The 14,412-nt window shown below is 47.1% G+C and overlaps 1 protein-coding gene across 2 annotated transcripts in view; it reads left to right on the top strand.

Annotated features, from left to right (window-relative positions):
* Positions 1–8,876, top strand: part of LOC143781170 (thiopurine S-methyltransferase-like) — a 35,254-nt gene extending 26,378 nt beyond the window's left edge. For both annotated transcript variants that reach the window (XM_077267666.1, XM_077267667.1), the window contains exons 8-9: positions 2,682–2,726; positions 8,700–8,876. In XM_077267666.1, coding sequence (XP_077123781.1) covers positions 2,682–2,726; positions 8,700–8,815 — 161 coding nt within the window. In that variant the 3' untranslated portion in view covers positions 8,816–8,876. The remainder of the gene's footprint in view (positions 1–2,681; positions 2,727–8,699) is intronic.
* The last annotated feature ends 5,536 nt before the right edge of the window (positions 8,877–14,412 follow it).

Here is a 14,412-nt window from a genome sequence, read left to right as displayed (position 1 = left end):
AGCGTCTGGTCTACTCCCGCCTTACCCGTTACCTCTCCACTCACTCTCTTCTAGATCCATTATAATACAGCTTCTGCCCCCTACATTCTCCAGAAATAGTACTCATCAAAGTGACCAATAACCTTTTAACATTAAAACGCAACAGTCACCACTCTGCAGCTTTCGACAAGCCCCAATTGGACAGACCATCAGCAAATTAAGCTTTCAGTACCATCTTTATGCTGATGACACAGAACTATAGATGTCATCCCCTGACCTTACCTCCGCTGTACTACAGAACACCAGTGACTGTCTGCAGTTTCCAATATCATGTCTGCTCTCTATCTGAAACTCAACCTTTCCAAAACTCAACTTCTTCTGCTCCCTCCGTCTACTGGCCTTCCTAAAGCTGACATCTCCCTCTCCGTGGGTGGCACCACAATTATGCACAGGCAGCATGCGTACTGTCTGGGTGTTATGTTTCACACCAATATTTCCTTCATCTCCTATATACAATCTCTTGCCGCTTGCACCTAAAGAACATCTCTAGAATCTGCCCCTTACTCACCATGGAAACAAAAACCCTCACTGTTGCCCTGATCCACTCTCGCATTGACTACTGTAATTCTCTATTAATTGGCCGTACCCTGACTAGATTTTCCTCTCTCCAGTCCATCCTTAATGCAGAAGCAAGGGTCACCATTCTACACTAATCGGTACTCGGACGCTCCTGCTCTGTGCCAGTCATTGCACTGGCTGCTCATACATTATAGGATCCATTTTAAACTGCTTGTTCTCACCCACAAAGCTCTCCCGAGTGCAGCACCCCCTTACATCTCCTCCGTCATTTCTGTTTATCAGCCTATTTGCTTGTTACTCTCCGCAAGCGACTTTCGACTAACATCCGCACTAATCCGTAGCTCCCACTCCTGGCTCCAAGACTTCTCCTGAGTTGCACCAATCCTCTGGAATGCTCTACCCCAAGAAATTAGGACTATCCACAATTTACAGTTTTAGATGCTCCATAAAAACAAATCTGTTTTGGGCGGCCTATCACGTTCTTTAATCGAAGTCCTTTTGTATATAGTCCATTCTCTACTTCACTGTACATAACTCTCATCAAACTACACCGTACCCAAAAGCACTACTAATACTTGATGGTGACTAGCTCATATATCCTTTATCTATTCCCCATTTCCTCAAGATGGCCAGACTATCATTGTAAATAAGCACCTGTACTTTGTATCACCCCCACCTCACTTTAGATTATAAGCTCTAATAAGCATGGTCATCATTAAGGCTACGTTCACATTTGCGTTGTGCGCCGCAGCGTCGGCGCCGCAGCGCACAACGCAAACAAAAACGCGGCAAAACGCATGCACAACGCTGCGTTTTGCGCCGCATGCGTCCTTTTTTTCATTGATTTCGGACGCAGCAAAAATGCAACTTGCTGCGTCCTCTGCGCCCCGACGCGGGCGCCGCAGGGACGCATGCGGCGCCAAACGCAAGTGCACCGCATGTCCATGCGCCCCCATGTTAAATATAGGGGCGCATGATGCATGCGGCGCCGCTGCGGCGCCCGACGCTGCGGCGAGGACCGCAAATGTGAACGTAGCCTATCTTTGCTTTAATTATTGATTCACCTTTAATTTTGTTGCTTATGATTGTTGTGTATGAACTGTCGAATTGTAAAGCGCCGTGGAACATATTGGCACTAAATAAATAAATAAAGATTATTATTAAAATAAAAATGTAACTTTTATCGAAATCAGCTAATTCAGGGTGGGTTATGTTGGCTTCAATAAGGGAAGTATTGGAGATGTATCAAATAATTCAAGAGGTTTCTAAGATGCTTTGTTTTTTCAATGAAGATCAAATTGATGTATTTTATTCGTTATCACGGTTCTTCTAACTGATGTATATCTTGAGCTGTAACCTTAAATATCTGCCTCATATTGTGTAAGACGCCTTCAGGCTGTCAAAGCAGCTCTGACCTATCGTGGCATGGATTTCATCAAACCTTTGAAGATGTTTTGTGGTAGTGGGCACTAAAATATCAGTAGCTGATCATTAAAGGCATACTCTTGAACAATTATTGCAGTGTGGTAGGGCAAATCATCCTGCTGAAGAGGCCACTGCCATTTGGGAATACCTTTGGCAGTATAATTGGTCTGCAATAATATTTAGATAGGCGGTACATGTCAAAGTAACATCCACATGATGCCAAGAAAACGTGATTCCTCACACCAGGCTATCGTTTTCTATTACTACATGGTCTAGTTCAGGTGCTCACTTGAACTACAGTACCATAACACCATGACCCATGTGAAAAAGCAATTTCAGCTGTAGACCAGGGACAGTGGAGACACTAACAGCTCCATACACAGAAAGCTACTATGAACTGTGTTCTGACACCTTTCAGTAATAGTTGGCATTAACTATTTAAAATATTTTGTGTTACTATGTTAGCCCCCCAAAAACCCATGTAAATAGTTTTATGCTCAAAACAGACAAAAGTATTCTAAGATTGATATCTTTATTGGATAACCAGAAAAGTTATATTTGCAAGCTTTCAGAGCACAGAGGCTCCTTCGTCAGGCAGATTTACGATATATGTGGTTTGGGGGACAGATTCCCTTTAGCCTATGTTATACAGTAGAAATGATGGCAAGCATAACTGTTTTGTTTTTCATTTTTCATAGGCCCTCCCTTTTACGTGTCTGATTCTGATCTACAAAATCTTCTTGGTAAGTAATTGCACATGATAATAAGGTAAAATGAATAGTTATAACAACTTGTGGCACTTTAATTGCGTTATCCAGTATTTCAAAAACATGGGTCTTTTCTTCTAGAAACAGCACCACATCTGGCCAGTGTGTTTGTTATTGTAGCTCAGTTGCATTCACTGAAATGAAACCAAGCTGTAACAACAGACAACCAATGGATGGGTGTAGCACTGTTTCTAAAAGAAAGGATGTCTTATTTTATTTTTTACACTTATTTATTCTAATTTTCCAGGCTAAAAACCTTAAGGCTATGTGCACACGTTGCGCTTTTTTTTTGCGGTAAAAACGCTTAAAAACACAAAACGCTTCACATTATTTCTAATAATTATTTCTAATTTCTAATTCTGCATTGTTGTGCACATGATGCGTTTTTTTTTCCACGAAAAAAACGCATCGCGGTAAAAAACGCAGCATGTTCATTAATTTAGCAGAATTTCCAAGTTTTTTACAGTTATTTATTGTATTGGGAAGTTCTGTAAAAAAAGCACGCAAAAAACATGAGTGGATTTCCTGCGAATGGAGTCAGGTTTTGCTCTGGAAAATTCGGCAGACAATCTGCAACGTGGGCACATAGCCTAAAAGTTAAAGATATGGTTAACCAGGAGAGGGATAAAAAGGATTTAACATAATAAAATATTCTAGCAAGGTGTACAATATTGATATTAGAACATTGTTTTCTATACATTTAATGTAACAAAAGGCTCCTCAGAAACACATTTCAGGAAGAGTACCCGGCGACGAAACAGACATATAGGTCTTGATTCATCCAAGACCAGCATTGTTCACGCCGGTCTTAATGAGGGGGCATGCTCCTGATGCACTAAGAGGAGCACCTCCATGTGTGCCTCGCTACAAATCTTACTCCATTCGGGCACTGGAATGCCACCATTTGTCATGATTAGGGTTGATCGATCACCCTAAAAATCGGATCGGAAAGGATCGGTCCGATCACACTTGAAAATCAGCGATTGGGAATTCCGATCCTCATTGAAGTCAATGGGGATAAAAAATCGGAGACTGTGCGTGTCTGTGTGTGCGGGCACATCCAGTTCTGGAGGGGGGAAGAGTGTGGGCGGAGACTTGCGTGTCTGTGTGTGCGGGGTCTGAGTGGGACCGGTGGGGGTCTGTGTGGGCCTGCCGGGGGTCTGTGCAGCCTGTCGGGGGTCTGTGCGGGCCTGTCGGGGGTCTGTGTGGGCCTGCCGGGGGGTCTGTGCAGGCCTGCCGCACAGAACCCCAGCAGCCCACACAGACCCCCGGCAGGCCTGCACAGACCCCCGACGGTCCCGCACAGACCCCGCTCGCACACAGATACGCACAGTCTCCGCCCAAACTGTTCCCCCCTCCCGAACTGGATGTGCCCAGACTACACAGGCTCTTCATTGGGTGGTTCATTCCGATTTCCGATCACATTCAAAGATTGGAATCGGGATTCGAAATTCCGATCATAGTGAAAATCGGTATGATTCCGATTTTACATGATCGGATCTAGCAACCCTAGTCATGATCTTACCGAGCGAAGGTTGACATGTCCCCGTCCCAACCAAAGTAGCCAACTTCATTAGAGCTGGACACATTTTTTTTACATGAGACAGCAATAAATCGCAAAACCTTAGCACAGCTTTGCATTTCTGCAAAATGTTATAGCTTTTCAATGCTTATTTTGGTGTTAAAGCTTTGATCAATCAGGCCCTAAATGAGTATCTGGTATCCTTTGAAAGACCTTTGGGTTATCTTCCTGACAAAAGAAGACCTGATTTGTTGAGTATCAATAAACAGACAAGTAAACAACAGACAAAAAGAAAAAGGGGTGGTAAAAATGGAGACGGTTTAGTTCCTGAATCCCTGCATGCTCCAGTTCTGCAAGGCACATTATATGGGAAGGTCTTCAAGGTTTTCTCCCTTTCCAGATAAACTAGATTACGGAAAAGTTTATACTTTGTTCTGGATTTTAGAGTAGAATGACTATAAAACTTTTCCAAGTGTTTAACAATTGTTCTACTCTAGATTTTTGGAGGATAGATACATAATTAGGATCAAGCCTTTTTTTTAATTTATACTGCTTAATAGCCTCTTTAACCTCTTTTCTTTGGAGTCAATTATAGTTTTTTTGCGCTTTTATTTTTAAATCCCCTTCTTTAAATAGCCAGAACTTTTTTATATTTTCCTATCAACAGAGCTGTAAGAGGGCTTGTTTTTTTGAAAGACAAGTTTTAGGTTTGAACGTGTAACACCACTTAATGTAATGCACCCGAAAAGGGGAAAAAATTAAGAATCACCACAACCACACGGACTGTGCTGTATGTTTTACTTTTTTTGCTTAGGCCAAGAAGGCCTTGTTTTATTTTCATAACTCTGCACTAGCTTATGCAGCACTCCTAATAAACCACGTCCAGAATGGAGCAGAGGTGCACATATTCGACGCCTACTCCATTATCTATGGGATCAACAGCAATAGCCAAGTACAGTGCTCATCTACTTTCAGCAGTCCCATAGAAATGAAAGCAACAGTGGTCAAGCATGTGCACCTCTGCTCCATACAAATGCGGCTGTGCACACAATCTATATATATAATTGCCTAAGGGGTACTTTCGTCTGTTTCTAACTTCCCTCTGTCTGTCGCGTAAATCCCAGGTCGCTGATTAGTCGCGGCCGGCTGGCCACGACCAATCAGTGACAGGCATAGTCCAGCCGCAAATTGGCCACTCCCTACTCCCCTTCAGTCAGTGCCACCTCCATACTCCCCTCCAGTCAGCGGCCACATAGGGTTTTAGCAGTCCGTTGAACGGACTGCGGCATAACGTGGTGTAACGCAGTTCGTTAACGCTGCTATTAACCCTGTGTGACCAACTTTTTACTATTGATGCTGCCTATGCAGCATCAATAGTAAAAAGAGCTAATGTTAAAAATAATAATAATAAAAAAAAAATCATTATATTCTCACCTTCCGGTGCCTTTGCCGCTCCTCGCGACGATCCGGTCCCAAGAATGCATTGCATTAATGACCAGAGATGACGTAGCGCTCTCACGAGATGATGACGTAGCGGTCTCGCGAGACCGCTACGTCATCAAGTGTTATTGCCGCAATGCATTCTTGGGACCGGAGCGTCGCGAGGAGATATGGTGCCCACATTGCTATATACGTGGGCTGTTATATACTGCCTCGGCTGTGTGATATGCTGCGTGGGCTGTGTTATATAATACGTCGCTGTGCTATATACTATGTGGGCTGTGTAATATACACTGTGTTCCAAATTATTATGCAAATAATATTTCCTCATATTTTCTCTAAATTACCTATCAGAGTTGCAGTCATTGTTATTTTCCAGTCATCTACTATTCTAGTATAATTGCAATGTTTTGGAACAAACTGCCTATGAAAACAGTATCTTTTTTTAAAAAAATAAACACTCAAAATGCATGTTCCAAATTATTATGCACAGCAGAGTTTTCAACCTTTTTTTTAACCTTTTTTTTTTATTTTGAACAAAAAAATGGTCAATTGTGAAGTTATAAACATTATCAGCTTATTACAAAATGAAATCAAACAGTTTTCAAGTGAAAACTTTATTCTAGGTGATGTTACATTTGCACATAGGACCCCTTGTTCGAAAGAAGCTTCTGAACTCTCTCGTCCATTGAATTTGTCAGTTTTTGGATGGTTTCTGCTTCAATTGTTTTGCATGTGGACAGAATACCCTCCCAGAGCTGTTGCTTAGATGTGAACTGCCTCCCACCATCATAGACATTCCTTTTGATGATGCTCCAGAGGTTCTCAATGGGGTTGAGGTCAGGGGAAGATGGTGGCCACACCATAAGTTTGTCCTCTTTTATGCCCATAGCAGCCAGAGATGCAGATGTGTTTTTTGCAGCATGAGACGGTGCATTATCATGCATGAAAATGATCTTGCTGCAGAAAGCACGGTTCTTCCTATTGAACCATGGCAGGAAGTGTTGTTTTAGAAATTCCACATAGATTATGGAGTTCATCTTTACCCCTTCAGGGATCATAAAGGGGCCGACAATCTCTCTCCCCATGATTCCAGCCCAAAACGTTACTCCACCTCCTCCTTGTTGGCGCCTTAGCCGTGTTTTCATGGGGTGTCCATCAACCAGCCATCCTCCACTCCATCCATCTGGACCATCAAGCGTTGCACGGCACTCATCGGTGAACAAAACAGTTTGGAAGTCAGCCTTCATGTATCGTATGGCCCACTGGAGCCATTTCTGCTTGTGTGTAGTGGATAGAGGTGGTCAACAGGATGGCTTACGTACCTCTGAAGGACCCTGCATCTTGTTGTTCTGGGGACGTTGGAGGCACCAGCAGCTTCAAAAACTTGTCTGCTGCTATGACAAGGCATTTTTGCAGCTGCTCTTTTAACCTTATGCAATTGCCTGTTGGAAAGAGTCCTCAATTTTTCCTTATCAGCACGCACACGTGTGTGCTGGGAATCAGCTACATACGTCTTGATTGTGAGATGATCACGATGAAGTGTCTTGGCAATGTTGATTGTAGTCATGCCTTGACCTAAATACTCCACAATTTGTTGCTTCTCAGCAGCCGACACATCCTTTTTCTTTCCCATTTTGGCAAAAAATGTAGGCTGCTTAATAATGTGGAACAGCCTTCTTAAGTAGTCTTGCCTTTATTTGGACACAACTGCCAAACTAATTTGCACAGGTATCTGCAATTGCTTTCAGTGATATAAAGACCCCTGACACACATCACCATCAATGAGTTTAAAGGGCCACTGTCACCCCCCTCCAGCCGTTATAAACTAAAAGAGCCACCTTGTGCAGCAGTAATGCTGCAGTCTAACAAGGTGGCTCTTTTAGTTTTTGATTAAGTTATTACCTCAATAAAGCGATTTGAAAATTGTCCACAAAGACCAGCTATTGTACCGGGAGGCGGTCCGAAGCGTCCTGTATGAATCCCCCAACGGCCGTCACTCTTCTCTTCAGGGGCGATGGTCCCCACCCCCTGAGCGCTGTTATCTTCTGAAATCCGGCGCTTGCGCTGTTCTTTCCTGCCTGGGGCCTGCGCAGTGTTTACTGTGAGTCACAGCACAGACGCAGGGTGCCTGACTGCGCCTGTGCCGGCAGTGCGGCCGCCCTGTTACTGAATCCCCGCCCCGCACTGTGCATAATGAATAACACAGTGCGGGGCGGGGATTCAGTAACAGGGCGGCCGCACTGCCGGCACAGGCGCAGTCAGGCACCCTGCGTCTGTGCTGTGACTCACAGTAAACACTGCGCAGGCCCCAGGCAGGAAAGAACAGCGCAAGCGCCGGATTTCAGAAGATAACAGCGCTCAGGGGGCGGGGACCATCGCCCCTGAAGAGAAGAGTGACGGCCGTTGGGGGATTCATACAGGACGCTTCGGACCGCCTCCCGGTACAATAGCTGGTCTTTGTGGACAATTTTCAAATCGCTTTATTGAGGTAATAACTTAATCAAAAACTAAAAGAGCCACCTTGTTAGACTGCAGCATTACTGCTGCACAAGGTGGCTCTTTTAGTTTATAACGGCTGGAGGGGGTGACAGTGGCCCTTTAAAAGACAAACAAAAAAATTCTAACCTTATCACTCCTAAACTCTTTGTGCATAATAATTTGGAACACAGTGTACTGCGTCGGCTGTGTTCTATACCGCGTGGGCTGTTATATACTGTGTGGGCTGTTATATACTACGTCTCTGTGCTATATACTACGTGGCTGTGCAATATACTACGTGGCTGTTATATACTATGTGGGCTGTGTTATATACTGCGTGGGCTGTTATATACTGCGTGGGCTGTGCTATATACTACTATAACTATTCTAGAATACCCGATGCATTAGAATCGGGCCACCATCTAGTATTATATAAAGGTTTTCGATTACAGATTATTTTCTGTCTGGTTCTTATACCTTCAGTATCTCTGCATTTTGTCTTTCAGGTCGTTCATGTACTTTAAAGCTACTGAAGAAGATTAATGCACTTACTAATAAGCAGAAGCAATGGGGGCTAGATTTTTTTTGTGAAAAAATTTACCTTGTAACGGAAAGATTATAATTAAAGTGTTTATGAAACTAGATTTTACAATAAAAAACTACATACACTGTTAAATAGATCTCTAAGAACCAATAAGGCTGGTATACCTTTTTCTCCAAAATGGATTAATTTATTATTCATATAGAATGCATGAACAGTAGAGAAAACAAACCAAGAAGAAAGTCATTTAGGCCCATACTTATTTTCTTTCACACAGCCCCTCATCATCATCCCCCCTTCTCCGCCAGCCCCTCATCATCCCTTTTCCACAGTCCCTCATCATCCCTTCTTCACACAGCCCCACATCATCCCTTCTCCGCACAGCCCCTCATCATCATCCCCCATTCTCAGCACAGCCCCTCATCATCATCCCCTTCTCCGCACAGCCCCTCATCCCTTCTCTGCACAGCCCATCATCATCATCACCCTTCTCCACACAGCCCCTCATCATCATCCCCATCTCTTCACAGCCCCTCATCAACTCTTCTCCGCACAGCCCATCAACCCCCTTTCTCCGCACAGCCCCTCATCATCCCCCTTCTCCGCACAGCCCCTCATCATCCCCCCTTCGCCGCACACCCCATCATCCACCTTCTCCACACAGCCCCTCATCATCCCCCTTCTTTGCACAGCCCCTCATCATCCCCCCTTCTCCACACAGCCCCTCATCAACCCCCCTTCTCCGCACAGCCCATCTCCCCTTCTCCGTACAGCCCCTCATCATCTCTCTTTCTCCGCGCAGCCCCTCATCATCCCCGTTCTCCGCACAGCCCCTCATCATTCCTTCTCCACACAGCCCCTAATCATTATCCCTTCTCCGCACAGCCCCTAGTCATCATCCCCACTTCTCCGCACAGCCCCTCATCATCCCCCTTCCCCGCACAGCCCCTCATCATTCCCCCTTCTCCGCACAGCCCCTCATCCTCCCTCTTCTCTGCAGTACCTCATCATCCCTCCTTCTCTGCACAGCCCCTCATCATCCCCCTTCTCTGCACAACCCCTCATCATCCTCTTCTCCGCACAGCCCCTAATCATTATCCCTTCTCTGTACAGCCCCTAATCATTATCCCTTCTCTGCACAGCCCCTAATCATCATCCCCCTTCTCCGCACAGCCCATCATCATCCCCCTTCTCCACACAGCCCCAATCATTATCCCTTCTCCGCACAGCCCCTCATCATCCCCTTCTCTGCACAGCCCATCATCATCCCCCTTCTCCGCACAACCCCTCATCATCCCCCTTCTCCACACAGCCCCTAATCATTATCCCTTTTCCGCACAGCCCCTAATCATCATCCCCTTCTCCGCACAGCCCCTCATCATCACCCCCATCTCCACACAGCCCCTCATCATCTTTCTCCGCACAGCCCCTCATTATCTCTTCTCCACACAGCCCCTCGTCATCCCCCTTCTCTGCAGTAACGCATCATCCCTTCTCTGCACAGCCCCTCATCAACCCCCCTTCTCCACAGCCCCTCATCAACCCCTTCTCCGCACAGCCCCTCATCAGCCCTTCTCCGCACAGCCCCTCATCATCCCTTCTCCGCACAGCCCCTCATCATCATCCCTTCTTCACACACCTTCAGCATCCCCCTTCTCCACACGGCCCCTCATCATTATCCCCCTTCTCCACACAGCCCCTCATCATCATCCCACTTCTCCGCAGAGCCCCACATCATCATCACCCCCCTGCCCACACAATCGCTCATCATCCCTTTCGGCACACCCAATCATCATCATCCTCCTTCTCTGCACAGCCACTCAGGATGCGCACCCACGATCAGGAATAGCAGCGTTTTGGAAGCTGTGCATTTGTACTGCGTTCTACATTAGAAAATCCTTTCCCATTGAGCTTCTACTAAATGCTACATAAACTCCCCAGCAGTGTGAGCTTACGAGCTGCAGAATGTCAATTTCTGTAGCTAGGCTGCGTATTTTGACCAATAGACTGTCATTGCATGCGGTAAATCTGCATGTACTAACAAGTGCGGTAAGGCTGGTTTCACACTTGCGTTTGGCTGGTCTGCGTACGTCCTCCATTAAGCTCCACCTACTTCCACATGCATCCAGTGTACCGATCTTTAACATTGGTTACGCAGGAACATGCGTTGTATGCGGATGTGTCCGCATGAGGCGTTTTGACATGCCCGCCAACCAACTTTTTGAGTTCCTGTGCGGTCAGCGGGCACGTCAACATACAATTCATGTCCGCATATGACACATGCAAAAGCAGGCGGACCTTAACAGAGGATGTACACAGCCATATGCTGACCAGCCAAACAAGTGTGAAACCAGTCTAAGAATGCAGCAAAAATATGCTGTGTCCAAAACGCTACTGTTCCTGATAGTTGGCACCCTGCCTTATCCTCACCTTCCACATGCAGCCTCATTCATGTAACCTCAGCCCCCTTCCTGTTAAGCCTCCCAATAAGCAGCCCCGTATAGTATCATCATCCACGTTTCTTTGCCCCCAATATACACTCACCGGCCACTTTATTAGGTACACCTGTCCAACTTCTTGTTAACACTTAATTTCTAATCAGCCAATCACATGGCAGCAACTCAGTGCATTTAGGCATGTAGACATGGTCAAGACAATCTCCTGCAGTTCAAACCGAGCATCAGTATGGGGAAGAAAGGTGATTTGAGTGCCTTTGAACGTGGCATGGTTGTTGGTGCCAGAAGGGCTGGTCTGAGTATTTCAGAAACTGCTGATCTACTGGGATTTTCACGCACAACCATCTCTAGGGTTTACAGAGAATGGTCCGAAAAAGAAAAAAAATCCAGTGAGCGGCAGTTCTGTGGGCGGAAATGCCTTGTTGATGCCAGAGGACAAAGGAGAATGGGCAGACTGGTTCGAGCTGATAGAAAGGCAACAGTGACTCAAATCGCCACCCGTTACAACCAAGGTAGGCCTAAGAGCATCTCTGAACGCACAGTGCGTCGAACTTTGAGGCAGATGGGCTACAGCAGCAGAAGACCACACCGGGTACCACTCCTTTCAGCTAAGAACAGGAAACTGAGGCTACAATTTGTACAAGCTCATCGAAATTGGACAGTAGAAGATTGGAAAAACGTTGCTTGGTCTGATGAGTCTCGATTTCTGCTGCGACATTCGGATGGTAGGGTCAGAATTTGGCGTAAACAACATGAAAGCATGGATCCATCCTGCCTTGTATGGAGCATCTTTGGGATGTGCAGCCGACAAATCTGCGGCAACTGTGTGATGCCATCATGTCAATATGGACCAAAATCTCTGAGGAATGCTTCCAGCACCTTGTTGAATCTATGCCACGAAGAATTGAGGCAGTTCTGAAGGCAAAAGGGGGTCCAACCCGTTACTAGCATGGTGTACCTAATAAAGTGGCCGGTGAGTGTACATCCGCAGACCACTCCTTTGCTATGTCCTCATTGCGATGTCCACACGGCTCCAAGCTGTAGCCCCTCAGATGGCTCTCAGGATCACAAGTGACATCTCTCCAACAGCCTCAGATGAATGCTGATTCCTGCTATCAGGTCGGCACTGGAATGAGGAAGCTCCGCCCCTTCCTGTGACATCACCTACTCCATTCTAGAATGCTATCTTCGTCAGTCAGTGGCTGAGGTGAGCGGGCTGGGTGTGCTGTAGGCGGACGGGTTGTCTCCGGGCTGGAGGCTTTCATGGTCCACGTCCCTTGAAAAGCTGGTGTCCCCCCTCCCTGTAGGAGCAAAGCAGGGTGCAGCCCCTCTTCACCACACAGCCCCTCATCATCCCTTCTCCGCACAGCCCCTCATCATCCCCCTTCTCCACACAGCCCCTCATCATCATCATCCTCCTTCTCCGCACAGCCCCTCATCATCATCCCTTCTCCGTACAGCCCCTCATCATCATCCCCCTTCTCCGCACACCCCTTCATCATTATCCCCCTTCTCTGCACAGCCCCTCATCATCATCATCCCCCTTCTCCGCACAGCCCCTCATCATCATCCCCCTTCTCCGCACAGCCCCTCATCATCATCCCTTCTCCGAACAGCCCCTCATCATCATCCTTCTTCTCCGCAGTTCCTCATCATCCCCCTTCTCTGCACTGTTCCTCATCATCATCCCCCCACACAGCCCCTCATCATCCCCCCTTCTCCGCACAGACCCTCATCATCCCCCCCTTCTCCGCACAGCCCCTCATCATCATCCCTTCTCTGCACAGGCCCTCATCATTCCCCCTTCTCAGCAGAGCCTATCATCCCCCTTCTCCGCACAGCCCCTCATCATCCCCCTTCTCCGCACAGTGTCTCATCATCATCCCCCTTCTCTGAAACAGCCCCTCATCATCATCCCTTTTCCGCACAGCCCCTCATCATCCCCCCTTCTCCGCACAGCCCCTCATCATCCCTTCTCCACACAGCCCCTCATAATCATCCCCCCTTCTCCACACAGCCCCTCATCATCCCTTCTCCACACAGCCCCTCATAATCATCCCCCCTTCTCCGCACAGCCCCTCATTGTCACCCCCTTCTCTGCACAGCCCCTCATCAGCATCCCCCTTCTCCGTACAGCCCCTCATTATCCCCCCTTCTCCGCAGAGCCCCACATCATCATCACCGCCTTCTCCTCACAACCGCTCAGCATCATCCCTTTCGGCACACCCAATCATCATCATCATCCTCCTTCTCTGCACAGCTGCTCAGGCTTCGCACCCACGATCAGGAATAGCAGCGTTTTGGAAGCTGTGCATTTGCACTGCGTTCTACATTAGAAAATCCATGCCCACTGAGCTTCTACTAAATGCTGCATAAACTCCCCAGCAGTGTGAGCTTACGAGCTGCAGAATGTCAATTTCTGTAGCTCAGCTGCAGAATGTCAATTTCTGTAGCTCAGCTGCGTATTTTGACCAATAGACTGTCATTGCATGCGGTAAATCTTCATGCACTAACAATTGCGGTAAGGCTGGTTTCACACTTGCGTTTGGCTGGTCTGCGGATGGCTGCGTACATCCTCTGTTAAGCTCCGCCTACGCTTCACCTACTTCCACATTCATCCTGCATACCTCTAACATTGGGTACGCAGGGACATGCGTTGTATGCGGATGTGTCCGCAAGCAGCGTTTTGATGTGCCTGCCGACTGCCAACCAACTTTTTGTATTCCCGTTTGGTCAGCGGGCACGTCAAAATGCTGCATGCGGACACATCCACATACAACGCATGTCCGCATACGACACAGGACACATGCAGAAGCAGGCTGAGCTTAAGGCTAGGTTCACATTAGCGTTGCGTCAGGCGCAGCCGCGGCGACGCATGCGTCATGCTCCCCTATATTTAACATGGGGGGCGCATGGACATGCGTTGCACTTGCGTTTTGTGACGCATGCGTCACTGTGGTGCATGCGTCAGGGTGCAGAGGACGCAGCAAGATGCAGTTTTTTCTGCGCCAAAAACCATGCAAAAGTGGACGCATGTGTCACAAAACGCTGCGTTGTGCATGCGTTTACATTTGCGTTGTGTGTTGCGTCGCCGATGCTGCACCGCACAACGCAAATGTGAACGTAGCCTAACAGAAGATGTACGCAGCCATACGCAGACCAGCCAAACACAAGTGTGAAACCAGCCTAATAAGAACACAGCAAAAACACGCTGCGTCCCAA

This window comes from Ranitomeya variabilis, chromosome 6 (genome assembly GCF_051348905.1).
Source record: "Ranitomeya variabilis isolate aRanVar5 chromosome 6, aRanVar5.hap1, whole genome shotgun sequence".
Classification (NCBI taxonomy): domain Eukaryota; kingdom Metazoa; phylum Chordata; class Amphibia; order Anura; family Dendrobatidae; genus Ranitomeya; species Ranitomeya variabilis.
Note: the sequence above shows the minus strand (reverse complement) of the source record. Positions and strands in the feature narration are given on the sequence as shown.